Source organism: Alexandromys fortis, unplaced genomic scaffold, assembly GCF_014885135.2.
Source record: "Alexandromys fortis isolate MF-2015 unplaced genomic scaffold, M_Fortis_MF-2015_v1.1 scaffold_175, whole genome shotgun sequence".
Taxonomy (NCBI): domain Eukaryota; kingdom Metazoa; phylum Chordata; class Mammalia; order Rodentia; family Cricetidae; genus Alexandromys; species Alexandromys fortis.
The window spans coordinates 3,091,973-3,119,627 of record NW_026068065.1 but is presented as its reverse complement, the minus strand read 5'-3'; the positions used below and the strand labels follow the sequence as shown (position 1 = coordinate 3,119,627).

Below are 27,655 nucleotides of genomic sequence, written 5' to 3'. Positions count from 1 at the left end.
TATTTTACTTGTCAATCATTGGTTAAAAATTATTCACAGAAATAAACTACTGGCACTCCAAAGAAAAACCATTCAGGTAACATTTCATTTCTCTAACAGAGCACTGTTCTTTTGTCTCTTTCTTTAAGGCCTCAGACATACGTGGATCACATGGACGGATCTTACTCACTCTCTGCCTTGCCCTTCAGCCAGATGAGTGAACTTCTGACCAGAGCGGAGGAAAGGGTCTTAGTCAGACCCCATGAGCCACCTCCGCCTCCGCCAATGCATGGGGCAGGAGATGCAAAACCCATACCCACCTGTATCAGGTATGCAGGGCAACCTCTTCATACTTTGTCTTGGGCACCAATGGCCCTTTTTCTTTAATGGATCAATGGTAAACATTTCGGGCTTTGTGGACAAGTAGTCTCTGTCACAAGAGCTCTAGTCTGCTATCATTGTGTGGAAGCAGCCAGAGACTGGCCATAAATGACCGCTTGAAACAAAACAAGTTCATAAACAAGGAGCCTCTGGCATAGAAAATGTGTTTGCTTTCCTCTGATGAGAACAGGTTCATTCTCTTGGGGACATTTAGCTAATTGCTTTAAAGATTCGTGTTTTCATGTACTTGCAGCTTTGTTAACTAGCGTTATCTTACACAGTTTATTAAGAAAAAAGGAATGTTTACAACGTCATAAAATAAAGGTCTAAAATATGGAGGCCAAAGATGTTAGTTTGATATTAAGAAAAATATTTTATTAACTTCAGAGAGAATAGGCAGTTTCTTACAGCAATATTTCAGTAAAGCTATTTTGAACTTTAATGTGGTCAGTTAGACACTTAGACATTTTTAACATGGGCATATTAAAGAAGTTTTCTAATCGAAATACAGCCCAGCTTTACCATTTTTAGTTTAAAATAGAACAGACCACAAAAGCCTCGTATCACTTGACTTATTTGGTATACCAGCCTCAGGAAGAAAAGGGACTGTAAATTTCCTTTTGTGGGTTTTAATGAGCTGGCATTGCTTTCAGTGAAATGACATACAGTGAGCCTCAGCAGCTTGCGTACAAACGCACCGTCATCACATTAGCCAGTATTGCAGGCCACTATTGCCATAAGTATGCGTGCAGACACCGAGCGTGGAAGGGTTGCATTGTAGACTTACAATGCTGTCACAGTGCAGCGTTGGACACTACTTACTAAAGTAGGCTCAAAATTCCCGAGTGGACGTGAAAGCCGCATACAGTGTTGAGGTGTTGAGAAAGTTGGGTTATTATAAACCAAATCTCCTTTTCTCTAATAGATACACATTCTTGTACACTTTTAGCTCTCAGTCTTTAGAAATAGTGTTAAATAGTGTAAAATTTCTATAGGAACGTGAAAATGGGCCTATTGGTGGAGCTGCTGGTGTTCATGTACAGTTCCTACAGCTGTTTTCCTTTTAGCTTCCGGCTCAGTAACTTTGAGGATCTCTGTCATTTCAGCTCGGCCACAGGTCTTATAGAGAATCGCCCCCAGTCACCAGCTGCAGGCAGAACACCGGTGTTTGTGAGCCCCACGCCCCCACCTCCTCCACCACCTCTTCCATCCGCCTTGTCAACTTCTTCCTTGAGAGCCTCGATGACCTCAACTCCTCCCCCGCCAGTCCCTCCCCCACCTCCCCCTCCAGCCACTGCTCTGCCAGCCCCAGCAGTGCCCCCACCGCCAGCTCCTCTGCAGATCGCCCCTGGCGTTCTTCACCCAGCTCCTCCTCCCATTGCTCCTCCTCTAGTCCAGCCTTCTCCACCAGTAGCTAGAGCTGCCCCAGTATGTGAGACTGTACCGGTTCATCCACTCCCACAAGGCGAAGTCCAGGGGCTGCCTCCACCCCCACCGCCGCCTCCTCTACCACCACCTGGCATTCGGCCATCCTCACCTGTCACAGTTGCAGCTCTTGCTCATCCTCCCTCTGGGCTACATCCAGCTCCATCTACTGCCCCAGGTCCCCATGCTCCATTAATGCCCCCGTCTCCCCCATCACAAGTTATACCTGCTTCTGAGCCAAAGCGTCATCCATCCACCCTACCTGTGATCAGTGACGCAAGGAGCGTGCTACTGGAAGCGATATGGAAAGGTAATCTCCTCAGAGCCGTGGGAAGCGTTGTCACGGTAGCACTGGAAATCTTCTGGATGCTTAGGACAGTGTTGGGTTCCTCGTTTATACACTTTTAGGAGGCCATGTTTTTGTACAAATGGGATTTTAGAAGCAGGACTTCCATATTTTAAGTGACTTTCAGGAAAAATAAAACATTTAACTATTTTATTTTGATACTTGGTAAGGTTTCTTAAGATGAATGAGAATAGAAAGCATGGAGTTGGGAATGTGGTTCGGTTGATAGAGGTCTTGCCTAGCGTGCACAGAGCCCTTGGCCCTAGTGCCACACAAGACTGAACACGGTGGCGCACACTTGTACTCCAGCACTGGGGAGCTAGAGGTGTGAGGAACGTCAGAAGTTCTAGGTTATTCTTAGCTGTGGCTAGTCCCGTGCCAGCCTGGGCTACATGAGGCTGTCTGAAAAAGAAAGAAGAAACTTACAGCATTGGACTTCTGTGATATAGAAATTTTAATAAAAATTCCCCCTCTGTATGTTAATAACTTCCTTAAAATATTTTCAGTGCAGAAGTTTTTTATTTGGGGTGTAATTGACATCTGTTTCGCCAGATACCGCTAAAGGATTAAGGGTCTTCACTTAGAAGCAAGGACAATCATGTTTATTCATTTGTTAATTCAGCGTTTCCTAAGCGGGAATCAAGAAAATAGAGAATGATAGCGCCTTTCCTTCAAGTACAGGGGACAGTAAGGCCGCAGAAGACATGTTCAGCAGGTGATTTGCCCCTCGAGGTGGTAGAAGTGTGTCATCTGGTTACAGATGAGCGTGAAGTATGACAGCATGGTAGAGAAGTACAGATACCCCCAGGAATAGCTGGGGGTTCAGGACCTGATTTACAGATGAAGACTTAAAGCTCCAACCCAGTTCCTTCCGATTCATTTTCAGTGGAGTTTGCTTTTTCTTTTCCCATTAGTATTCCTCAGACGCCTTTAGTTTTAATCGCTAAGGACTGTGTCTGGTTTTCGCATTCTGATTTTAACTGACTGGCTCGGCTTTGCTGTTTCAGGTATTCAGCTACGCAAAGTCGAAGAGCAGCGTGAGCAGGAAGCTAAGCATGAGCGGATTGAGAACGACGTTGCCACCATCCTGTCTCGCCGCATTGCCGTGGAGTACAGTGACTCGGAAGACGACTCGGAGTTCGACGAAGTAGACTGGCTGGAGTAAGAAGGTTGCTCGTGTTGCTGTGACTGCGGGACTGAATGCACATGTCCTTGTGGCGCTTGTTCTTTGAAGATGTTTGGTCATTCTAGTGTTTTGCTTCCTCTTCCTCATAATGAATAACCCTTTTCCTCCATAACTTCTGATTTCTATGAAAAGTATTAGCATATATTTCAAACTAAATATTTTACAGTGGCTTATCTTCTCTCCCCCCCACTCCCGGAAAAAATATAATTTGGTCCAATAAACCACTAAGTATTAAGCATGGGCAGCCGTTGTTAGAGTAGCTGATTCAGTTTTTGATATACCTTAATTGTGCACTTTGTGATTTGTTTTTTAAATTTGAAGAAAGCACCTGAGAAGGAAACCTCGAGGGCAGCTGTGTCTGTTGATGAGCCTTATTCCGTTTCCTGATGTTCTCAGTGAAGAACACTGCCTCGATTATATGGATACACAGAAAGAACATTTAGCTTGTAGTGTTGAATTCTCTTAAGGAATGGTTAATTTTTTTGGTTATCATTTTATTGTTTTAAATACTTGCCTTATTTGAACCTTTAGCAGAACCCCTTTCCCACTTATATATTGTGTGGTACAGTTTTGCTTGCCTATAGAAGTTTAAATTTTTTCCATGTGAGATACTCAGAATAAGCATACGTGTAACTTACATAATGTGAGAATAACAATCTGATGTAATAAATGGTTCATTTTAAAGGTTCCCAGTGTCGCTCTGTGAATGCATCTGTTGATAAGGCTGCTTCTAAACGCATAAGTGGTGTACGAAAGAGTTCATGGACAACTTCAGCTGTGTACGTCCTCTGGGCTTTTTAAAATATAACTTGTCTCTTACTAAGCAAGGGAACTTTTATGCCATACTTTTCTGAAGTTATACAATTATAATTCGGCTCATTATTATCTTGACATTCCTATTGCTGTTTGTCCCCTATGCGCCTTATTGTCGGTTTATCACCACACTTGACAGGTTTGTGTAAGGATGAGTTGCTTGTGTTTGCAGCAGTTCAAGGTGACAGGGAGGCACGGTAATGTCTTAAAGATGCTGAGAGAACCAGCTGTGACTGCTTGGCTGCAGCGCAGTCCAGCACTTGAAGACTGGCAAAGGTGAGGGTTTGAAGTCAGCCTGGGCTGCACGGTAAGGTCTGATCTCAAAAAACACAAACAAAACCAAACAGAAACTTTAAACCAAATGGAGTTAAGGCAAGTCAGTTATTTTGTTTAAGTGGCCTCACTCTTGGGCCTTGCTTGTATCTACATTTTGCAGTTCAATTTCCAGATCTTTATCAAGTGGTGCATTGTGTTCCTCGAGTCTGGGAGTCTCAAAGACTTGCTCTGACAAGGTGCATGTGGCTAAAATGAAGTTACCAATCCTACACCTCGACCTCCTCCCCATGCCCGTCCCCCCTCCCTCCTAGGACATCTCTGGGCTGTCCTGTGGATCAGCAACCTTGTAGAGAATGACACCAAGGAGAGACCGTGGTAAAGCAGCTGGGCCCAGGGTCGCTTGCTTCCTGGCACATTGTAAGCAGGCAAACAAGCCTGACCGCAGACATGGGAGCTTGTGAGCAAACAGTGAGTGCTGATTGTCTTGCATCTAAGTTTTGACGTGAGTTATTTCATGATGCACTTTGGGAACTAAGTGGTGATTCGTAGTCACTCGCTAGCGGGATAATATGGGAGGTATATAACAAATAACCAGTGACCTGTGGTGTTTATAAAACAAAAATGATGAACTAAATTTATCATTGTATATTGCTATTGCAGTGCAGTTTGTGTATAAAAAATTCCCAATTGTGTATAAAAAATTCCCAATGGTTTAAATAAAAAATTTGATTCAGTCTTTCTGATAGCTTTGTTTAGAACAGTGGTTCTCAACCCTCCTAATGCCGTAACCCTTTAATACAGTTCCCTATATTGTGGTGACCCCCAACCATAAAATTATTTTCTTTGCTACTGTTATGCATCCTAACGTAAATCATAAATATCTGATGTGCAAAATCTGGGGGGGGGGTTTGTTCAACAACCCCACCCAAAGGAGTCGTGACTCATGGATTGAGAACCACAGGTTTAGGACAAGAGTTTAAGCCATTGAAGATTCCTTTCCAGCCTTAGGAAAACATAGTATCAAATTTAACTTAAAATATGGCAGTTAAAGTCTGTCTTCTTAAGTGTGATTATAATTAAAAAATTAGAACTTGCATTTTTAAAAAAAATAGTCTTTGTATATGTTTGCACACATGTATGCATGTGTATGGGGGCACTCATGCCGTGGAGTACATGGAGTACAAGCCGGAAGATGGCTTGAGGTGTCTATCTCTTCTTTCACCTTGTTTAGAAGGCGGGTTCTTGTTGCTTGCCCTACATGTGCCAGGTTCACTGGCCTGTAAGCTTCCAGAGTTTCTCCCGTCTTCTGTCGAAGTGCTAGGGTCACCGATGAGACCACGGCGTCAAGGTTTACTTAGGTTCTTGGCACCAAACTCAGATCAACTATAGCTGGCTAACCAAAACATAATGGTGTGGGCTTTGAACAGTTAAGGGAAACTCAAAAAAAAAAAAACTTGGTGATTTTTTTAGTAGTAGAGTAGATGCCATGCTTGTCAGTAAAGTCTAGAGGTGTATTTGATCATAGTTACGGAGTCTCCTCTTTTATTTTTGAGACTGTTTCTGGGAGATACCCTGACAGAAGAAGCCAGGTATAGCTTATATTGTAGAGTCAAAGCAAACTTTTAGTGTAGGGCATTCAGCTTACTTAACTGAGAGAGTGTTTTAAGCAGATTGTCTGAGGTCAGCTCTGTCTCCATAAGAAGAGTGAAAGCTACTAAGGACCACTTGTTATGGCTGAACTGGTCTCCATATTCAGCAGGGCTATCCATAGACAGAATGAGGTGTGTTGGGGGCACCCATTTCCTACAATGTCACCAAATCCAGCCAACAGTTTTAGTTACCTGCTTCAAACTTGAGCTCCCTTTGGCATCTGTAGACGCTCCCTCCTCTTCCCAGGAATGGTGAGTCGGGAGGTGGGGAGAAGTGCTGCCTTGCAGTGGTGACGTTGGCATGAGGGCAGCCATTGCCTGTAGAGCGGAGGGGGCTTCCCCTCTAGCTATTCCTAAGAGCAGGATAGCCACTAGCTTCAGGCTTACAAGGCATGTCAGGCTGTCACCATAGTCCGCCATAACTTACAATAATGTGAGCAGACAAGATGAATCCCAACGACAAACGGTGTTGATGTGGGTTGTGTTGTGTGAGTGATGAAGTGCCTCCCCTGAGCTTATCTTTGGGAAGTCCTACCCTTTCTTGCACATCCGTCTCACGTCCTGTTTCTATGAACTCTCTGGTCGTCACAACTAGAACTATATTCCTCTTTTGGTTCCTCTGATTCTTTCATTGCGGCTCTCCTTCATTACACTTTGCATAGCAGGTTCTTACCTATTGAGCCTGTCAAATAGACTGCTCACAGGACAGCAGGGTGCCAATAGGCAACTCAAATTATTATTATAAACATTTCAGAAATGCCCTTGCTTTTGTTCTCTTACCCACGACTCTTAAGGTATTCCTTCCTGTTAAAATTTCTTTCTCTGTTAATCTCAGTAACAGTTGGTGGGAAACGTGTCTTGATGTCATCAGTGTGTGTGTGCGTGTGTGTACGTCTGTGTGTTTATGTCCGTGTATTCCGGTAAATGGAAAGTATAGGAGTGGCTCTGGCCAAAAGCTGGCAATCATTAATGTTTCTGAAGTTTCAGATCTGAGTTTCTGAAGTCTTTTTTTAAGTATAGAAAGCAAAATTGATTGTGTTTTAATGGGAATTCTCTTGAGTTACTTTCAAAGTGCAGCTTTGACTTCATCCTCAGTAAACGTGGCACTGTTGCTCTTGGTTTTTTTTTTTTAAAGATATTTTTTATGCATATGGGCGTTTTGCCTGTAGTTTTGTATGTGTACCACTTGTGTGCATGGTGCCCACAGAGGACAGAAGAGGCCATCGGATCCCCTGAAACTAGAGTTACAGTTGCGAGCTGCTATGTGGGTGCTGGGAACTGAGCCTGGATCTTCTGCAAGAACTTGAGGTGCCATCTCGCCAGCTCAAACCACTCAGCCATCTCTGCCACCCCCACTATGTTTCCTTTTGATGATCCCATCTGTTTTCAAGACCACCTTCCTAAAGTGAAGTAACTATAAGATAAATTACTTCAAGCTTCTCTTTCAAATAGTTAAATTCCTTATTGAGCCTGATGTCAGCTAAGTTTACTTGGTAAGAACTGCATATATACCAGTATATATATATATATATACTGTATATATACCAATAAAAACAACAAAAAAAGCACTGTGCAAATTGATTGAAAGATAGGGTTTTGTGTTGCACTAATAAAATGACAAATAGGAAATTTCTTAGTTGGATATAAATAATTGTAATTAATTAAAGGCAACTTAATGAAGTCAAGAATGCATAGGCCCTTGTAATACAGATAATGCACCCTGTTTATTCACTGCGGTATGAAGAACACATTATTTATGTTCTCCATGACTGGACTGTAGAATGCGGCCATAATCGCTGCCGCTTTTCAGCCTGACAGCCAGGCTCTGAGTGAAGAATGAATAGAGCCTTGAATGAGCATTTGAGACCCTTTTTTAAGACTAGTTATCAATACCTTTTTCTCATTATTGTAAGGCCAGCTGCTCTGGCTTTTTTTTTTTTTTCTTTAAGAGGAAATACACACACGTACAACTGAGCATGTCTTGAAGTCTCTTTTCGGGGGTATACTTTCTGTTTTGTAAACCTGTAATGATTTTGAATATTTTAGTGTGTGTCCTTATGGAATGCTGTGTGTGTGTTATACTCAGAAGACTTTGATAGTTTTCTTGTTTATCCATCCTGCCTTTAGGCTAGCTTTTCTAATACTATTTCTTTGATATGGAACACAGATATTTTCATGACTAATAAAATTCCCCATCTACCTCTCTAACCTGAAACGACAAAAAAGATACAAGAGTTACTCAATCACAAGGTTTTCTATTTTAACATCTTCCAGTGCTCCTTAGTGTATATTTTATTTGTATTCATTAAGGACATGAAGTATACTTCTAATTTTAATGAAAATACATAGGAGATACTTAATCACTCTAAAAAGAAGCACATTCCTGTGAGAGATGTTTTTATTTTATATTATTTTTATTCTGTTTCTGTTTATTGAATGACTTATTTTTATGCCGCAGGGTTGATGCCTGGGTACTGGGGCCATAACAATGAATAAACAGAGCCCTCCTTTCTGAGCATACAAATAAATTGACAAAGCACAATGAACATTATATTAGAGAAGCTTGCAGCACAGAGACTAGCTTACTTTTCAGTTACTGTAACAGAACACCATGACCAAGACTACTTGTAGAAGAAGGAGTTTACTGGGGGCTTCTGTCTCAGAAGCGAGACCACAACCATTGTGGCAGTGAGTGGCTGCAGAAGGGCAAGGCATGATGCTGGAGCCGTAGCTGAAGCTTGTATCCCGATGTGCAAGAATGAGGCAGAGATAGCAAGACTGGGAGTGCTGTGGGCTTTTGAAACCACACAGCTCACCCCCAGAGACAGGCCTCCTCCAGTAAGGCCACACCTTCTAATCCTTCCCAAACAGTTTCACCAAGGGAGTACTTGAGTATTCAGACATGAGCCTCTGGGTGCCCCCTGTAAATTAAAAAAGCAGACCACATACTTCTAACATACAATGGCACAGAAATAACCGGTCCAAAAAAGAAGGAAATGGGACATAGTGAGGGAACACTGGATTAAAGCAAGACTAAAATTTAGTAGGGCAAACTCCAAATTCTGAAGCTCCATGTCTGATGTCGGGAAGAGGGGGGTGGTTAGATGCTTCCACCCTTGCAGTCTTGCTGACTGCAACATACTTTTTCTTCCTTGGGCTGCTTCCATTCCCTGTCTGCAGCTCCTCTTGGCCGTCCCACCTCTTTAGCATCTCCAACATCTGGAGTTTGCAGCGCAACCCAGGCTTCACTGTCACAGCATTACGTGGTGACCTCTCAGGGACTCCCCTGCCACAGGCCTGGCCTCAGAGGCTTTTCTTACATTGGAGGAAAAAAGCCGGCAGTGGTGGCACACGCCTTTAATCCCAGCACTCGGGAGGCAGAGGCAGGCGATCTCTGGGTGTTCGAGGCCAGCCTGGTCTACAAGAGCCAGTTCCAGGACAGGAAGCAAAAAAAGCTACAGAGAAACCCTGTCTCGAAAATCAAAAAAAAAAAATTTGGAGGAAGAGGTCACTACCCTTTTCCCTCTGCATCATGAGGCTAAAGTCAGACCATGAAGCAGATGCTGCCCAGTTTATCTGCTGACTTGAGGAAGAAACTGGGCCCCCTCCTTATGTTACGATTTGCAAAAACTTTGATTTTTGTTGTTGTTGCTTTTCTTTGTTGCATAAGGTTTCTTTTTTTTTTTTTTTTTTTTTTTTTTTTTGCAAGTTGGAAACTTAACTGGATGGAATCTTGCCCTGAAGGTGCCACCCCCTTTCTTCCCTTTCTCTTTTTCTCTTTCATCACAAACCTTTACACAACATTAAAGTTCCTGGTGCTCTTTTTCTCCTCAAACTGTACGTTTTGTGTTTCTTTGTGCCCTGCTCGCTCTTCACCTGCGTAAGGATCGTTACTAATAACCAAGTGACGAAGTCAATATCAGGCTACCTTGAAATCTCTTCTGCCAGCAAAATTAGTTCAAAGCTCTTCAGTTTAGCCTCAGGCAGATTCTTAGGACAAAAGCAAAAGGCAACCATATTCTTTGCCAGAATATCACAAGAATGGTCTCTAACTGAGTTGCCAGTGTTCCCCTCTGAAACCTCTTAGCTGGGCCTCCATAGATAGACCACATTAATCTTAGTACTGTTGTCTTCCAGGCTCCTACTAGGATGGCCCTTTAAGCCCCTACTTAACAGCATTGTAATACTTTCCTAGAACAAAGTCCCAAAGTTTTTGACATTCTTCCAAAAAGCCACATACATGATCAGGCCCGTTACAGTAATAGCCCACCCACTCGCTGGTCCCAACTTCTGTCTTCGTTACTTTTCTATTGCTGTGACAAACCATCATAAAGAAGGCAGCTGTCTATCACTGTGAAGAAACACTATGAGCAAAAAGCAAGTATGGAAGGGAGGGGTTGATTTGACTTACACTTCCACAGCACTGTTGATCCAAGGAAGTCTGAACAGGAACCTGGAGGCAGGAGCTGATACAGGGACCACAGTTTGCTCCTCATGGCTTGCTAGCCCACTTTCTTATAGCACCCAGGGCCACCAAACCAGGGACGGGCACCACCTGCAATGGGCTGGCCCCTCCCCCATTGATCTCTAATTGAGAAAATTCCCTGCTACTGAATCCTATTTTTTTAATTGAGGTTCCCTCCACTCAGGTGACTTTAGCTTGTGTCAAGTTGATGTAAAACTATCCAGCTCAGCAACTTATAAAAGAAAGCATTTAATTTGGGCCTCGTGGCTCTAGAGGGTTAGAGTCCATGTTCACCATGGCGGGGGTATAGCAATAGGTAGGCAAGCATGGCACTGGAACTGTAACTAAGAGCTCACATCTGGAGCCACAAACAGGAAGCAGCTAACTGGGAATGGCTTTTAAAACCTCAAAGCAGTGATAACGCTTCCTCTTGAGACCACGCTTTGATGTTCTTCCCAAACAGTTCCACCAACTGAGAACTTTGTAGTCAAGTATATGAGCCTATGGGAACCACCATTCAAACCACCAGAGAGACCAAACTAAAGAAGTCAGGACAAGCATCCAGAGAGAAGTAAGAAAGCATTGAAGGTTGGAGGTATACCTTGGCAGACAAGTGTGGGAAGAAAGAGAGGGATCTCCCCTGCACCTGAAAGGTCTCAGTGAATGGCAGGAAAGGTTTGGAGCATGGGGTGCGATGGCCAAAACAGTAGGAGGGGTGAGCCATGAGGGGTCTTCAGAACGACTTCTCAGAAGAGTTTGCATTTTGCTCCATGGGCATTGAAACTGGAGAGGTGACATTAGAATATAATTTTAAAACCTCGGTGACTACGAGTGTGAAGGAGCTAGCACTGTGTGTGCAGACAACTAGAACCACTCCTGGGTAGCATAGGTGACAGGCAGTGGGCTGCTGGCAGGAGAGATGGGGCTACTTAGAGCAGTGGTTCTCAACCTTCCTAACTCTGCAGCCCTTGAGCGCAGCTCCTCATGTTGTGGTGACCCCCCAGCCATAAAATTATTTTCATTGCTACTTCATAACTAATTTTGCTAGTTAGGAATCAATGTATATATCTGATATACAGGCTATCTGCTATGCGACCTCTGTGAAAAGGCTCTCAGAGGTTCGTGACCCACAGGCTGAGAACCACAGGCTTAGCTATGCTACTGGTTTATTGGAGAGGAAAGAGTCAAGGTGACTTCTAGGGTCCAGGCTATAAGGAAGTATCAAGGGAGAGGCAGGTTTGGAGGGATGTGTAAGTTCCAGGTAGATCGGGGATTCATTCAGGATGGGTGTGAACAGGGTGAGAGCTTTATGGAAAATTTATCAATAGCAAATTATCAGCAAGCAGTTGTTGAGGTTGCTAGTCACCAGCTTACAGTGGCTCCAGTATGCAGCCTGTACGGGAGCTGGTTTGGTTGGCTGTTTTGCTTCCCAGCAGCCTGACCTAATTCCATGGTTAAATTTCCACGTCGAAGCGTTCACACGCTCCGCTGCAGTGCTGTTTTGATTTCCTCTTTGGAGTTGTCAGATCATGCCAGTCAGTCTCCATTGGAAGTCTTCGTTCCTCCCCAGTTCTGCATCACCCGGCTTCCTTCTCTTAGGTTAGGAGACATACCCCCATTTTCCTGTCTCACCTGCAGAATTTTCTTATTTTCAGATTAAACAGCTCTAGCTGCCCTTTCCATGGTCATCTTTCCAGTCTAGAGTCTTCCTTCTTAGAGTCCTGTCAGAGACGATCCTGCTCTGGTGATGTCATTTAGAAAGAGCAGAGGGAAGCCCTTCAGGATTTGGCCATTGCCTCTTTCCTGTCTGAGTTACCTTGTCTGCCCAATTTACTCTGTTTTCTCTGATGGTGTCTCCTTGGCTCGGGTAATAACTTAGGTGTGGTCTGATTAATTTTACCTTTAGAGCCTGTTGAGATGGGACCAAAGTTTTAGCTATTGAATTGGTTGGTTTTCCACAGCCCTTTGACAATAGCCTTTTTATTTCAGAAAAGCAGAAGAATGTGGGTAATTCTATGTAAACTGCTTAGCATTACTTTTAAAATAGCTCAGAGTGAAGGGCCAACTAATCAGATTCCAGGCTTTCTCTCTGTAATATTTTCATTGTGAGCAATGTATATAGAAAATACGTAACATTTCATTTCAGCTCCATAATCTGTCAGCTAAAAGTTCTTAAAAGTAAAAATAAGGAAGAAAGAGAGTAGTTGGGTGTGGTAGTACACACCTTTAATCCCAACACTTGGGAGGCTGAGGGAGATTAACCTCTGTGACTTCAAGGTGTGGTAGCACACGCCTTTAATCCCGAATGCCTGGGAGGCAGAAACAGGAGGAAGTGAGGTAAGACTCCTCAGGCAGACTCTGCTCTGCTCCTGGAGAGACTCAACAGCTCTGGGCTCTGGAGCAGAGAGGCCATGTTCCGCTCTCCCGATAGCTCTGCTCTCTGAGGCACACGCAATGAAGCTCCGACCCAAGATGGACATAGGTTAGAATCTTCCTGGTAAGCGCACCTTGGGGTGCTTACACGAATTATTAGAAATGGGCTAGTCCAGGTGCGAGAGTTAGCCGAGAAGAGGCTAGATATAATGGGCAAGCAATGTTTAAAAGAATACAATTTGTGTGTTGTTATTTCGGGCATGAGCTAGCAGGCGGCTGGGGTGCTGGGGACGCATCCTCGCCGCTCCTATTTCAACAGATGGCGCCCAAGGTGGCCCTTTCAGGTCACAGAGTAGCATACTGTCATTACTCCAAAGACATTTCTCCCGATACCTCCAAATGCCAATTTTCCCCAAATTCCAACCTCGAATTATCAAATTACAATCTAGGTGTAAAAAATGAAAACCACAGTCGACTAATCAATATAGGACAATCACCCTAACCTTAGCATAAGAAAATCGTAAAGCAGAACACACACACACACACACACACACACACAGACACACACAAAAGGATAAAATGAACTTCATTAAACAGAGTAACTGTTCCCCAATGGGAAGATTTAATCTAATTTTTGTTGTCTAATTTTGCCTGAATTTGGAGGCATGCATAAGTAAATGATACTTTTGTTATGCAGATATGCTCTGTGTATCTGACATCTTAAAATTTTGTGAGATTTAACCATGTTTGTATGTGTCTGTGTATGTCACAGTTTATCCATTCTGCTGTTGGGAACGTTTACAGAGAAGTTGAACTGAGTCACAGGACACTCATCCCCTTAGTCCGACAAGATAGTGCCAAACTCTTTGCCAAAACAGTTGGCAAATTTGTATATATACCAGTAATCATGATTCTGTTTCTTCACACCCTGGCTTGACCTTGGGGGTCAAACTATTTCATTTCAGTCATTTGTGTGGATATGTGACAATGTGTCCTTGTAGTTTTCATAGGTTTTCCTTTCCCTGACTTCTGAAAAGACTCAGCATGTTTTTATGTGGCTGCTAGCCATATCATCTTCCTTGTGTGGTGTATGTCTCTGATGGGGCCCATTGAGGGAGAGTTACTCATGTTAATGAAGTTTGTTTGATCATTCTGTGTGTTTGTGTATGTGTGTTCTGTTTACGAATTTCTTATAACTATTTTCATTGATTATGTCTAGATTATAATCTGAGATTAATTATTATGTGTAGACTGTAGTGCTAAAAGTGTAGATAGATGAATACCTGCATATTGGTCGCCCACATCTTCATAATAGCATCAGTTTTCTCTCTCTCTCTCTCTCTCTCTCTCTCTCTCTCTCTCTCTCTCTCTCTCTTTCTCTGTCTCTCTTTGGTTTTTTGAGACAGGGTTTTTCTGTAGCTTTGGAGCCTGTCCTGGAACTATCTCTTGTAGACCAGGCTGGTCTCAAACTCACAGAGATCCACCTGCCTCTGCCTCCCGAGTGGGATTAAAGGCCCCGCGCCACTACTGCCCGGCTTGTATCAGTTTGCTAACCAGAATGCAGCCTGCTCCCCCTGTTTTCCCGTGAGATCGTGTTCAGTGACCTTGGTCCTTTGCTCTTCTGTATAAATTTAGAATCAGGAGGGCAGATAACAGACATTGAGAAGCAGCAGAATATGATCATTGTACGCCTTTCTTTCTGCTGCTGTTGTGTGCCTTGTGTGCTCCTGGCCCCTGGTGTAGCCCAAATGGCTCAGTTGTATATCTCTGGGAGCCAGGCATGATGGCACATGCCCACCAGTAATCCTCAGCTTCTGGAGGCAGACAGCGGAGTCCCGAGTCTGCGTCCAGCTTGGTCCATAAGGAAGTACCACGGTACATAACAAGACCGCTTCTTCAGACAGACATATAGTCTCAAAAACTGTGCCTCTAGTGAGCAGATCTCAGTCTCCTGGGAGCAGTTACTGTGCTTTCGTTCTGACCTACGTGTCATCTGTTTCTGTTCCTTGCTAGAACTTGCAGTGCATCGTTGAGTAAGAGTGGTAAGGGCCCGAGAGTAAGCAAGCGTCCATGGATTGGCCTCGTTAGTGGGAAAGCCCATATTTCCCTCTAAGGCTATAAGGCTTTCCTAGCGCCCTTTGCCACCTAAGGCGCTTTCTTCCAGAGTTTTATCCTGGGTTGGAGTTGAATTTTGTCAGATTTTTTTTTCTGTATCAATTCGATACGGTTTTCTCTTTATTTTAGTAATATTAAATGTAGTATTTAAAAGAGTATTGATCATCACCTCTTTTATATGCTTTTGGATTTGATTTGTTAACATTTGGTTAAGAGATTATTGTATTTGCTGATCAGGAGAAATAACAGTTTCAAAATTCCTCAATGTTTTTCCATTGATTTTACACTGTCCTCTTAAATATGTTCTCAACTTGGGTAAGATTGACATTGTATCATTCTTTTTTAAGTGTTTGAACCTATTTGGGTAAATAGATAGCCCTGGCTACTCCCCACAGGATTTTTTTTTTTAAGCAAAATCTTTCTGCCTTTGTTAATAGATAGTAGGTTGTTTCCTTAGACACCAGTTGTGTTCATTTCACCTGCACTGAATTCGTTGGCCTACTTACTGTCCTTGAATGACAGAATCTGTTCCATACGATGGTTTCATTTTATGTATGGTACTTGGGATCCAGCGGGCATCTTGGATCTGTGTTATGGTATCTTTAATCGGTTTGGGACATTTTCTGCCTGGTTTTCTTCATTCCCCCCCTAGAATTCCAGCTACCTTCGTGTTGGATGTCTCTACTGTCTCCAGCCGTGTCACAGCCTGTTACTGGTGATTCCCCTACCAGAGGCTCATATTCAGTAAGGTTGCGTAGCCATCTCCGCAAGACCTATCTTCGGGATCAGTGGCATTCCCATGGATTAGCCCTTTAGAGTCTCAGCCTAGAATAGGGAAGTTGGCTTGGCTTCCCCCTCGGCTGGCGCCTCCTCACACCACGAGGCTGGCAGAAGTACCGCTTTTTCTCACGACAGAGAAATGGCTCCTTTTAATGGCTCCTCAGGAGCCATTAGGGTCACTTTTCTTTTTACTTTTATGCATGGAATCATCAACAACCCCCCCCACCCCACCTTGACCTGATAATTCTTTATTATCCTACCTCCCAGGTAACTTCAAGTATTTTTAATATTTTGTCCACCGTTTGTAGTTGTCCATAGCAAGAGGTTAGCACTCCCAACCCCACTATTATCCGAAGACATTGGCTAGCTCAGTTATCAACATTGAAATTAAAGTCAAGCCCATCTCGTTACTTATAAAGACAGTTAGTAGCCATTTTTCATCTTGAGTGCGAGTAACCCAAAATGCAGTTTCCACAGAGTTTTTTTAAACTTACAATTAAACTGTTTGTTGCATGCAGCTGCATTTTAAGACATGTCAAAACAACGGCAACAGAAAAGAGGCTGTGAACATCTAGGCTATTTTTAACTCGCGAAGGGGAATGCTCCAAAGCATAGATACAGAGGCTTACATGAGAGATGGAGAGAGTGTGCCCAGTGTTTTGAGGACTGAGAAAAATGTATAGTTCTGTCGGGTGACTAGTTTATTGTTGAGGTCTTCGAGGGCACTGTTTGGAGCTGTACAGCCTTATAACTAAATTCCAAAGGCACTTGTGTGTTTGACACATGTTTTGGAGTTCAGTGCTATTTTAACTTGAGTAACGATAACATCTTTGGACCTCACAAATGCTGTCCTTGTGGCTGTCTCCTCCAGTAACATTCTGTTAACTCATGGACCATGGCTGTCCATCTTTCTCCTGCTACTTCCTGGGCCAATGCATATTTGATACAATATTAATGGTCTAGAATCCTTCCCCTTCTGGATATAGCTCCTTTAAGATTTCTGGGACCTAAAATTATACACGCTGTCCTCATGACCCACCAGCCAGCTCTTATTTTGGTGGCAGGTGCTGTTCTGAGCAGTTTGCATGACTTCTTTCTGTTGATTTGTCTCATGATAGAACAGGGTGGGACATCCATTATCCCCATGTCATAGATGAAGGAGTTGAGGCTCCGAGCTGCAACTTGGCCTGCGTCTTATTACAGTTCATGTGCTGTAAGGACTAGGTTTGCATTTCATCCAGCTCCACAACTTGGCTAAAATCCTTGTTCTTTCTGGAAGCTACTATGCATTTACTTGCTCTTTAAGAAATGTGGGCAACATCACATCCATTTGAAATATTAGTGTAGGTTACTATCCTTCTGTTAGACTCTGAGAATCTTAATCTGTGTGAGTGTATGTGTGTGCACCTGCCTACATGCATGTGTGCGTGTGTGCAGTCGTGCATGCTTCAAGGGACAACTTTAGGCATTGGTCCTCATCTTCCACTCATTTCGCTGCTGTGTAAGCCAGGCTTCCTGGTCCTCAAGAGTTGGGGGATTTTCCTGTCTCCACCTCCTGTAATCCCTTCGTGGGATTGCAGGTGTACACTGTCATATCCTTTAGCACGATTATTAAAAACTCGGAGACAGATATTGGGGTTCAAGCTGAAGATCAGAAAAGCAAATCAACCAGCCACTAGAGAAGTCTTACCTCTACTGAGGCTGGGCAACTGCAGACTGAGCCCTGAGCCTCGGTCTCCTCCCATCTTAAATGTTTTATATTCCCCTATGGTGATGGGATTAAAGGCACGTGACTCCCTAGTACTGGGATTAAAGATATGAGCTGCCACTACTTGGATCTGTTTCTGCATTGATCTTGTGTAGTCCAGGGTGTCCTTGAACTCACAGAGATCCTTCTTCCTCTGTCTCCCAAATCCTGGGGTTGAAGGTATTTAACACCTCTGCCTGGCCTCTAGTGGCTTTTTTTTTTTACCCTCTGATCTTCAGTCAAGCTTTATTTATTAAAACATAAATAAAATACCACTACAATATCCAGTCTTCTTATTTGCCCTGCAGGCACAAGCTGAACCATCTCCCCACCCCAGAACCTTAAGAATTATATATCCTGTTAACTTTGCTATCCTCAGTCTCTCTAGATTGAAGTTCATAGGCCGTCAGTAAATGACTGCTAAAATAACTTTTAAATGCATGATTTAACATCATTATTATCAGAATTAGTTATTGTGAAATGCTGAAAGTACAGAAGCAGAAATCGAGGGGGCTTATTACACTATGAAGCTAACGGGACAGCGCTGGCGGGCCTTACACTTGAATGTTGCTTTCTTGTTCATTGCTTCATCGCCCAGTTAAGATTTACTGACATACCAGACAGAAGACAGTCTGCAGAGACAAAGAATGGCAGAGCTAAGGTACCTCCCGTTTTCCCGTGAAGTGTGTATAGCCAGCAGGTCCTTCTTTGGAAGGTCACTTCGGGAAGCTTCTGACAACTGAACAAAGTATCTTTTATGCATCCTGTTTCTGTTGCCCTCCAGTGTGATGTATCCCTTGATACATCCCTTGCCCCTCTCCAGGCTTTAGTTGCGTTCTTTGTTCAGGAGTGAGGAGGAAGATCCCACCGATTACCCAGTGCTTATCAAATCTGGCCAGTCGTCGGTCCCTTCTGACACTTCACAACCTTTATCTTCTCAGATTTTTCTTCTTTGGTGTTCTCCTGGGATTGCAGTTGTCTGTATGCTCCAGAACAGGATGTGGTCTCAGTTGATGCTCTGGTCTGCCTCTCGGCTCCTTCCCACACCCCCTGTTCTCTGTTTCAGGTCGGGATGATTCCTGTTGCTGTCTCTGAAGCTCACTGGGGATCTTTTGTGTGGGTTTCAACTGTAGCAAATCTACTTTCAGAAGTTCATTAGCTCTCTTGCTAGACTTCTTACTTGTAGCGATTCTGTTTCTTTCTTGCAGTTCTCTCTCTGCTGGAATTCCTTCTCTGTTCATGCATGCCACCTGTCTTTTCCACAAGAGCCTTTAAATGGAAGTCCTTTTGAAAATTCCTTTTTTGGTAGTTCCCACAAATACAGGCACTGCCTGATAATCCTTACAAGTCTCTTGACCATGAAATAATTTGTCTTTATTTTTCCACACGTTTGCTGGCCCTTTAAGTTTCCCTATGTATTGTGTTAATGTCCTTTGCCATTTTCTTACAGAAAGAACATTTCTTGTTCTTGCTAATTTATGTCGCCTAATGATACGAGCTGTAAATACAGTCTCCTAATCTGTAGCTTGCCTTTTCACTTTGAGCGTGATGAGTTTCATCATTGAATTTTAATAGTCAGATTTACTGTTATTTTCATTTCTGGCCTGTGCTTGGCATCTCTTATACCCCGAGGTCATAAAGATGCTCTTATCCAATTTCTCTAGGAAGCTCTACAGCTTAGCTTTGCATATGAAGTCAGCTAGGTCTTTAACCATCTGGAATTTAGTTTTGTGTGGGTATTAAGTAGGGAATCTAGCCATTGTTCCTATGAATAAAAACGATCTTATCTCCACTGAATCATAATGCCACTCTCTCGTCTGTCACATTTCCACGTGTGAATGTGCACTGGGGGTAGTTTCATATACTTCTGCAGCAGCAGGATGTTTTTCTCATGATTATTTTACCCCATTGATGTAAACTGCATGGATAGTAACATACAAAGTTATCCGGGGTTCATTTAAAAAACCTTAAGAAAGTTATTACTCATGGGGTTTGTTAGACTCATCCTAAAATTCATTTAGAAAAATAAAGAACTAAGAATAGCCAAGGTTGGGTGGGTGAGATGGTTGAGTGGGTGAAGGTGCCTGCTACCAAGCCTGAAAACCTGAGTTTAATTCCATGGCCCCTCATGAGGGAAGGAGAGAGCTGGGTCCTGCAGATCATCCTCTGACCTGCACATTCGTGCCCTCGTGCAGTCAATAAATAGATAAATACAATAAAAACGTGTACGTTCAAGCATTACACCGTGGCTTGGCTCTTAGAACCTTGGCTTTTAAAGTGGTCTTTGTTTAAGTTTTGTCAACGTGGAACTGTCGGTAAAGCCTTGAATGCAATGGGAGGGGCGAGGTGCAAATGGCCACCCCCTAGCACAGGAAAGCCTGTGAAGGAGAAGGGCAAGCTGCCCAACCAGCCAGGAGTGTGTCATGAGAGGGCAAGAGAAAAGGACAATCTGGGGAAGAAGACACAGCTCCAAGGGGGACACCAGACGACACCGTCAGGAGAGCCCTTCCCCATGTCCCAGGTTCCTTTGGGAGCCCAGTCTCATTTTGGAAGGGACCTGCTTTATTCCTGTACCCTCTACTTAAGCAATGATGAGATTTTGAATGAGCTACTCTTCCCTACCCACCCATCTGTTCCTAACTGCTGTTTTCCTTTGCAACCTGCCCACGTTAGATACATGCCCATGTGTTTGGATTATGATTGGCAGCCTGCACGATACCGCTCGCTAGGCATGGCACTACCAGGACTCACCGGGTGAGTCCTCCCTGACTCCGGGTCTTGACCGCTGTTCATTGTGGTCATTTTCCACTGATGTTTTTACAGCGGGTGACATGAGGAAAGGAGATAAGAATCTCCAGCCTCAGCAAAGCATTTGCTAATTTCCTGCTCTAAGCAGCAGGTACCCAAAGCGTCATTCTCCTGTAACAGCTCGCTGGTGCGTGCAGCTCACTAACGTGCTAATCCATCTGTCTGTGTCCCCACTCATGTGCAGCCTGGAGCTCCCGAAACCATCACAGTCATCTGCCAGTAGCTGCTGCTTTTACCGTAAGTAGCCCTTTGTGTCCCAGGTGTCCCAGGACCTTCTTTTAGCTCTGTGGAGTTCAGCCTGCAAGCAGAATAAAATCTCACACCCAGTTTGGACAGACTGAATCTGATCATGGTCAGATCTGTCCCACTGATCAGTTGTCTGTGATTTGCCCTGTGCTGCATTCATCTGAGGGGCAAACTTCTCCCTTTGACTCTCAGCCTCACGGGAGCGTTACTTGTAATTCTGGATGCTGGGTGTGTCTTAGCAGGAGGCCTTGCTCTCAGAACCCAGACCAGAAAGAGGGCACTTTCCGCTCTGGAAACACGGTATAATTAATGCCCAATTTATCAGTAAACATACGCCCGAGGGCAGCCCGCCCCCAAGGGGAGGGCTTATCCCTACACAAGAGGACATTAACCAGTGTCAGAACTGAAACTTGTCCTAGGCCCTGGGGAGCTCCTGTGTGCTTGGCTAGGTATTTCACTTCTGCACCTTTGATGCCCTGCCTTCTGCCCTCCATCAGTTCCAAACACTGGCCACTGACTTTGCTTCTTAATGTTCCTTACAGAAAAGTTGACAGAATAGGAGAGACACCCAACCAGTCTGTTTCAAATATCCCAGTAACTTTCTGCTTTGTATCGTTTACTGTTTTCTCTGAGGTTGTATGTATATTGTAAATGTGCACTTTTTGATGTATGTGGTCATGTGATGTGTGTATGCATATCTGTGCATATAATCATTGTGTGTATGTGTGTAATGTGGGGTGTACCTATGTGTATTCATATTCATGTGTATGTGGCCATGTGGCATGTATGTGTGTATGCATACATGTGCATGTAACTGTGTGTGTGTGGTGTACATGTGTGCACGCATACCCCTGTGTATATAGCAGTGTGGGTTATGTGTGGTGTACATATCCCTGTGTATAGCCTGAGGTAGATGTCAGTGTCTTCGCCAGCTGCTCTTCACCTTTCTGTACTGATAATTTACACTTGACTAACACACAATTTTATTATGGTTCAATCATAACTTCTAACACTGAAACCTCAACAGAGGTGGTCAGAAATTGTGGTTCTCCTGTTTGTGCTGGTCTATAGGCGTCAGATCTACATGTCCCAGATCCACGGTTGATGTTTAAAGACATGAAGAGAACTGGTTTTCCTTAGGATTTCCCTTTCCTGTGGTAGGTCCTGAAGATAGTGTCAGGTTAACTGAGATCATGCAGAGACATCTTCCCGAGAACACTGAGCCTGCAGCCTCTTGCTGTAACTTTACCTGTGAGAAGACAAGTGGTGACTGACTCTGGCATAGCTTAGCTTGCATAGAAAACCAGAATTACAGTTATAGAAATCTTTCAATTGGTTCTGTAGGGATTAAAGCTTATAAACACCCACATGTGTCTTCATTCCGAGAAATAAGTGCCAGCCAGTCCAGTCGGAGGTTTTTCCCAGCACTGAAAACAGCTTTTCAAATAGAATTCTCAAATTATGTTTTTATGTAGAGACCTGCATTTCAAGTTGTAGGAAAAAGAATAATTTCATAATCGAGATATTTTGATATATTTAAGTATTTATATTTGCATGATTTAGGTCATGCCTTTAAGGATTTTAAGACTGTTTTCTCGACTCCTAAAAAGAAATCATTATGTTGTCTAGGTAAGCAAGGAGTTTGTGATCCTCCCCAGGGAGGGGTTTGAGGGCCTTCTCAAGGATTTTCTTTGCCTTGAGAGAAAAATTCAGATCTGCTGTCCACACAGCCTCCTTTCCCCAAGCCCCAGCCCTGGGCCACCACCTTCTCTTCCTACTTTGATTACTGTATTGATTATAACTAACCAGCCCCTCTCCCTCCTACAGAGTGGAAACTTCCTCCACAGAAAGCTACCTTGGGCTCGTCTATCTTCCCCGAACCCCACCCTTTCTCTCACCTGTACCCAGCAGAGGGTAAACTATGGTTAGTGTGCTACTGCTGCCTCAGACAGTTTCCAGCCCTGTGGGTGGGGGTGCGAGAGAGCGGAGAGGCTGCATGGCGGCCCTGATGGCTTTCTGGCCCTGTGCTGGGACCAGTCCCCGCTTCCAGACAGGCTCTTCCTTTCTCTGTGGAGGGAAAAAAAAAGGATATTTATCTGTCTGGGCCCAAGCTCACCACCTTTGACATCAAAACTGTTCTAGGTAGTTAGACCTGCCTGCTGTCTTCTAGGCTCTGCTGGGAAATTAGTCAGACTGACCTCTCCTGGCCCGTGACCCCCAGCTCCATGCCTGAGAACTATTAGAGCCACCCATCCTCCTTAGCAGATGCCAGCCCGTCCTGGCTCTTCCATTCTGACAGTGGCGAGCTGAGTGTCCCTAGCCTCTCGGAGGGAATCCTCGGTCCACATCTCAATGCTGGACGCGCTGTCTCTGTCCTTGGAAGTTCTAAGGTGCACTGGGGAGGACGTCCTGCAGGTCAGTTGAAAGATTTAGCTATACTTGAAAGTGGTAAAGAGCCTTTCCTGTTCTGGGAAGACAAAATCTTCCTATGTGCTACCTGGGAAATGCCATCAACAAGAAACCAGGCAAGTCAGTTATGTCTGTTCCCACACTGGAATAGGACTCTGGCAATAACAGGGCAGCAGCTAAAGCAACACACACTATCGTGGCTGGAATTCACAAATACTATATGGAAATGCACAAGCTGCAGAAAAATGGTATACCAAGTGTTTGCAGTCTGAAAGCTTTCAAATGAGAGCATGCCATGTACTTTTTAGGGATATATACATCTTCTGAACATATATGTACACATAAAACAAATAAGAGTAGATATATGTGTTCACATATACACTTGTAATATAAGTACAAATTAATTCACGGAAAAGATAAATACAGACTATATGGTAGTAGTTCCAATGGGCAAGTGCTGGCCTGTGAGGGGTGGACAATTGCTCTCAACTGAACTGTGCCCCTGGCTAGAGACCATAGTCATGCTAAGAGTCACTAGTGAGGCCTAAACAAGGGTAAGAAGGAAGGGAAGAAACACAGACTGTACATGTACATATACTAGAATATATTTGTCGAAAGACGCCATCATGAGGAGACATTAATTTTGATGGCTGCTATTCTCCGTCATTGCTGCCTCACTAGCAGGACTTTCTCCTGTGGCCCCCATTTGCCTTTCCTCACTACCTAGTCTCTGTCCATGGTTTTGGGAAAGTTTGTTGTCTGTGGCACCCCTGAACCCACCCCACTTCCTGCTTGTCTTTGCAGAGACGGGGCACCCCATCTCATCAGCAGAACCCTCCATATCTCCAGGGCTTTGGTGTATATACCAGTGAGCTAATGAGCAAGCGTGGAAGAGCCTGTCTCTAGCCATGTATTCTGTTAGCTATAGGATCCGTTAGAGGCGATGTCCAAGATGGGAAGGCTTACACAAAGCGAGCGGTAAGGAACAAGTGACTGGCCGTATTGAGAAGGTTTGGGCCCCCGGTTTCTTGGAGGACTTTATGATAGATAAGCTTGAGGGTCTTGTCTGTACTGAGAATCTGTAAATGGTCTCTGGACAAACAGAACTTGAAAGGCACGTGTGTTTGTTCCTGCCGTGGGCCGGCTGAGCTTTTCTTCTTGCCGCATAGTCTCTGCCTCTGAAGAACCCCGCACTTTGCTTTGCTAAGCTTAAGGTATTCTAGATGTGGCCTTCAAGATCGTTAGAGAAACAGCACGTGGCAGGCCATTGCCCAGAGAGATCTGCTTCTTCCAGAGCTCGAGGAAAAGAACGGAAGAACCAGCAGTCAGGTGTCACGGGTATGGCGCCATCCCCAGGCTGGCTCGAAGTCAATACTTCTATGTGTTCCTTGAAAAGTTGATTTAGAGAAGATTTACATACTAAATTATTATTTTATTTATTTCCTATATTTATTTATTTCCTATATTTTAACATGAACTCTCTTTCAGGCATCTGTGTTTCTGTGATTTGTCAATAGAGAGTTTATTAGGCTTGGTTTAGACCTTTTATCTCCAAGAAAGAGTTACTATCTTTCAAGGAAAATGTACAGTCCACAGTTCTTTCAGAACACTATATTTTTAAAGCTATCAAAGTTAAATTTTTTTTTTTTTTTTTTTTTTTTTTTTTTTTAGAAATCATAGTAGCGACAACTGCCTTACGATAACCTGTGACTTTAGGCCAAAAGGCAGAAGTCCTAAACTCTCTCTGCTCCTTTAATGGAATCTTTTATTTAACTTTTTAGTGATTCTCTGTGAATTTCACATCATGCATCCCAATTCCATTTACCTCCCTGTCCCCTCACTCCTGCCCTCTGCCCTTGCAAACCCCCCACCACACACACACACAAAGAAACAAAATAAAATTTAATAGGAAAACCTAAAACCAAACCAAAAGGGGGGAAAAGGAATCCTGTCACACTATTGAGTCGCACAGTTTACCTTTAGTCTCTTCTTGCAAGTGTTCATTGCCGTGCATCATTGATCTGGTTCGAGGCCTCTGGCTTCTGCTCCACCACCAATAATGGGCTCTCGCTGGGGCTCCTCTTGGATATCCTGTTGTCCTGTGTCATCGTGGAGATCCTGCAGTTTTGGATCTGTAGGTTTGACCCCTTCACAGTGCATAGATCCGGTGGATGTTGGGGCGGGTCAACTCATAGCCCTGGTTCTGGGCCTTGGCGGTGTGGTACCTGGGTTGGTCAGCCTGCCAGCTTTCCCTCGCCATCACACCCAGGCAAGCTCCCCAGCACTGCCCTGGCGTGCTTGCCCAATGCAGCCTGCAGCAAGGAGCAGGGGCAGGTTCTCCTGCTCTCAGCTCCTCAGATCCCGCTCGCTCACACCACCAGGGCCCGCTCTATTGTTTAGCCCAGGAGAGGTGCTGGGCCCTCTTTCCTGATTGCTGTAGGGGGTATAACGGGAGGGGTGGCATTAGCTCTCTTGCTCTCATTCCCTCAGAGTTGGGCTCACCTGTGTCCCCCACTACAGGGTCAGCTCTAGGGTGGTGCCCAGATGAGTTGCACACCCGGGGTGAATGGTCGGGCCATCTCTCCTGAGCTCAGGAGCCAGCTCTTCCCTGAGAGGCAGGGCCAGCTTGTCGGCTACAATTTCCAGCAAGGGACAGGACCATCTATCCAAGGGCCAGTGAAGGCGGGTCTGGCTCAGTGCAGCCTTTGGACTTCCACACATGTGGATCCTATGACCTCCTGTGTTAACACCATCCCAGACCCCAGCCGCAGCCGGACCATGGACACAGACGTGGCTCTCAGCAGCAGCCTGGGCCCTCCCTGGATGTCGTCATGGCCCCCAAGACAGCACAGGCCACCCAGATCAGTATGGCCCCGATGGCAGCATGGTCAGACACCGACATGGTCATTACCACCCCAGACTCCAGCCACTCACTGCAGGACCATGGACCCAGACATGGCCCTAGGCAACAGCCCTGGCCTGGCCAACACCATGACTCTGGGTGTTTTAATAAGATCTTGCTGGCCACCATTTTAATTAGGACCTCTTCAAAAGATGAAATAGAAGTTTTTCTGTTGTATTTTAGAAAAGCCACCCTAGCTAAATGCCAAAACACTGCAGATGTATTATCTAAATGGTAATACTTTCAAATAAAATATTCTCGGGCTCTAAATGCTGAAGATTACCGTCACTCCTCAACAGATCAACAAACATTAATTAACATTTATGCAACAGGCATTTCATTTAAAGAGAGAGAGCTCTTGGCATGAATATTCAGCAAATGTTTGTGTCGCTCCACGGTGCAATATAAAAACGCTGGGGCTTAAAAACAAAGTGTTCATTTTCCCTCTGTTCAGCTGCTACCTGAATCTTCCCAGTTCCCGCTTTTCACTTAAGCCTTTGAGGTCACACACCTACCGTGCACCGAGATGATGGTTCAGATCTACATGTTAACCTCCTCCCCCAAAATTTTATTTGGTGTACACATTTTCAAAAAGCCTGTGTGTGCCTCTCCTGTGACGTCCATGAGTGTGCCAGGTCCAAACTCAGAGACATCATCCGCATCCGAATGTGGAAAAACAAACAAATTATTGCTTTTTTTTAAATGAAGCACATTTTTAACACACTAAAATTCCTTGCAAAACAGTACAAAAAATCTAAAGCAGTATGAAACGTTTCCATTATCTAATAAAACCACGAGATGTTTCCTGTGTGTCGTGTCGTTCATTAACGTCCTCATTTCATAGAAGTCAAGGCACATACATAGTCACAAGTGTTACTTCTGCGTGTGGTTGTTGCTGTGTGTGGAATTGTGAGGCACACAGAGAAGTAGCAAACCAGCCGGTGCCATCTTCCTACATTAAACCGTGGTTCAGGGAGCTTAAATATGTGGCTTGTGGTCAGTCATCTATGTAGAAGGAGTATTTGGACCCAAATAACCTGGCTCCAGTGGCCATGCTGCTTCAGACGGAATGTTTCCAGTGTTAGGTATCTTGAGGTGGATAAGGGGTGAATGTCCTCTGTGCCAGGGCTCTGTTGATCCCAGGCTGACCAGAACTGCTTCCCATTGGGTGTACATTACTGATCCTGTCTTGGTCTGAAGGTATATAGTCATTGATAACACATCAACCAACTCAGTCTCTTGCATCTTGCTGATGGTTGGCCTCCTTAGAAGCACCACGTGTCAGACGGGCGGTGGTGGCACACGCCTTTAATCCCAGCACTAGGGAGGCAGAGGCAGGTGGATCTCTGTGAGTTTGAGGCCAGCCTAATCTACAAGAGCTATTTCTAGGACAGAAATCCTGTCTTGAAATTCAAAAACAAAGCAAAACAAAAGTACCTTGTGTCTTTTAAAGCTTTGCATATAGCAATGGGGTTTTTCTGCTTTCCACAAGACAGCAAACATTTCATAGTCCCTGTAAGGTAAAGCCAATTACGGACCACAGAAAATGCCACCAAAGCAGCCTGTCAGGAAATGAGGAAGAGAATTCTTCAGCCTCTACTGACAGTTTCTAAGGTAATTGAATATACTTCTGGAAAGTCATTCCTGCATCCAGACTTTGGTAGGTTACCAGTAGGCAGCCATCTATGCTGAGGCAGGAAAGGGCTTGGAATAAGTGACCAGGACAACAGAATAAACCTAGTGACTGAACTACCA

General features: G+C 44.2%; 1 protein-coding gene across 2 annotated transcripts in view; it reads left to right on the top strand.

Moving 5' to 3' along the window:
- Wasf1 (WASP family member 1) overlaps positions 1–4,005 on the top strand; it is a 46,402-nt gene extending 42,397 nt beyond the window's left edge. For both annotated transcript variants that reach the window (XM_050120566.1, XM_050120565.1), the window contains exons 7-9: positions 129–308; positions 1,467–2,095; positions 3,139–4,005. In XM_050120566.1, coding sequence (XP_049976523.1) covers positions 129–308; positions 1,467–2,095; positions 3,139–3,296 — 967 coding nt within the window. In that variant the 3' untranslated portion in view covers positions 3,297–4,005. The remainder of the gene's footprint in view (positions 1–128; positions 309–1,466; positions 2,096–3,138) is intronic.
- The last annotated feature ends 23,650 nt before the right edge of the window (positions 4,006–27,655 follow it).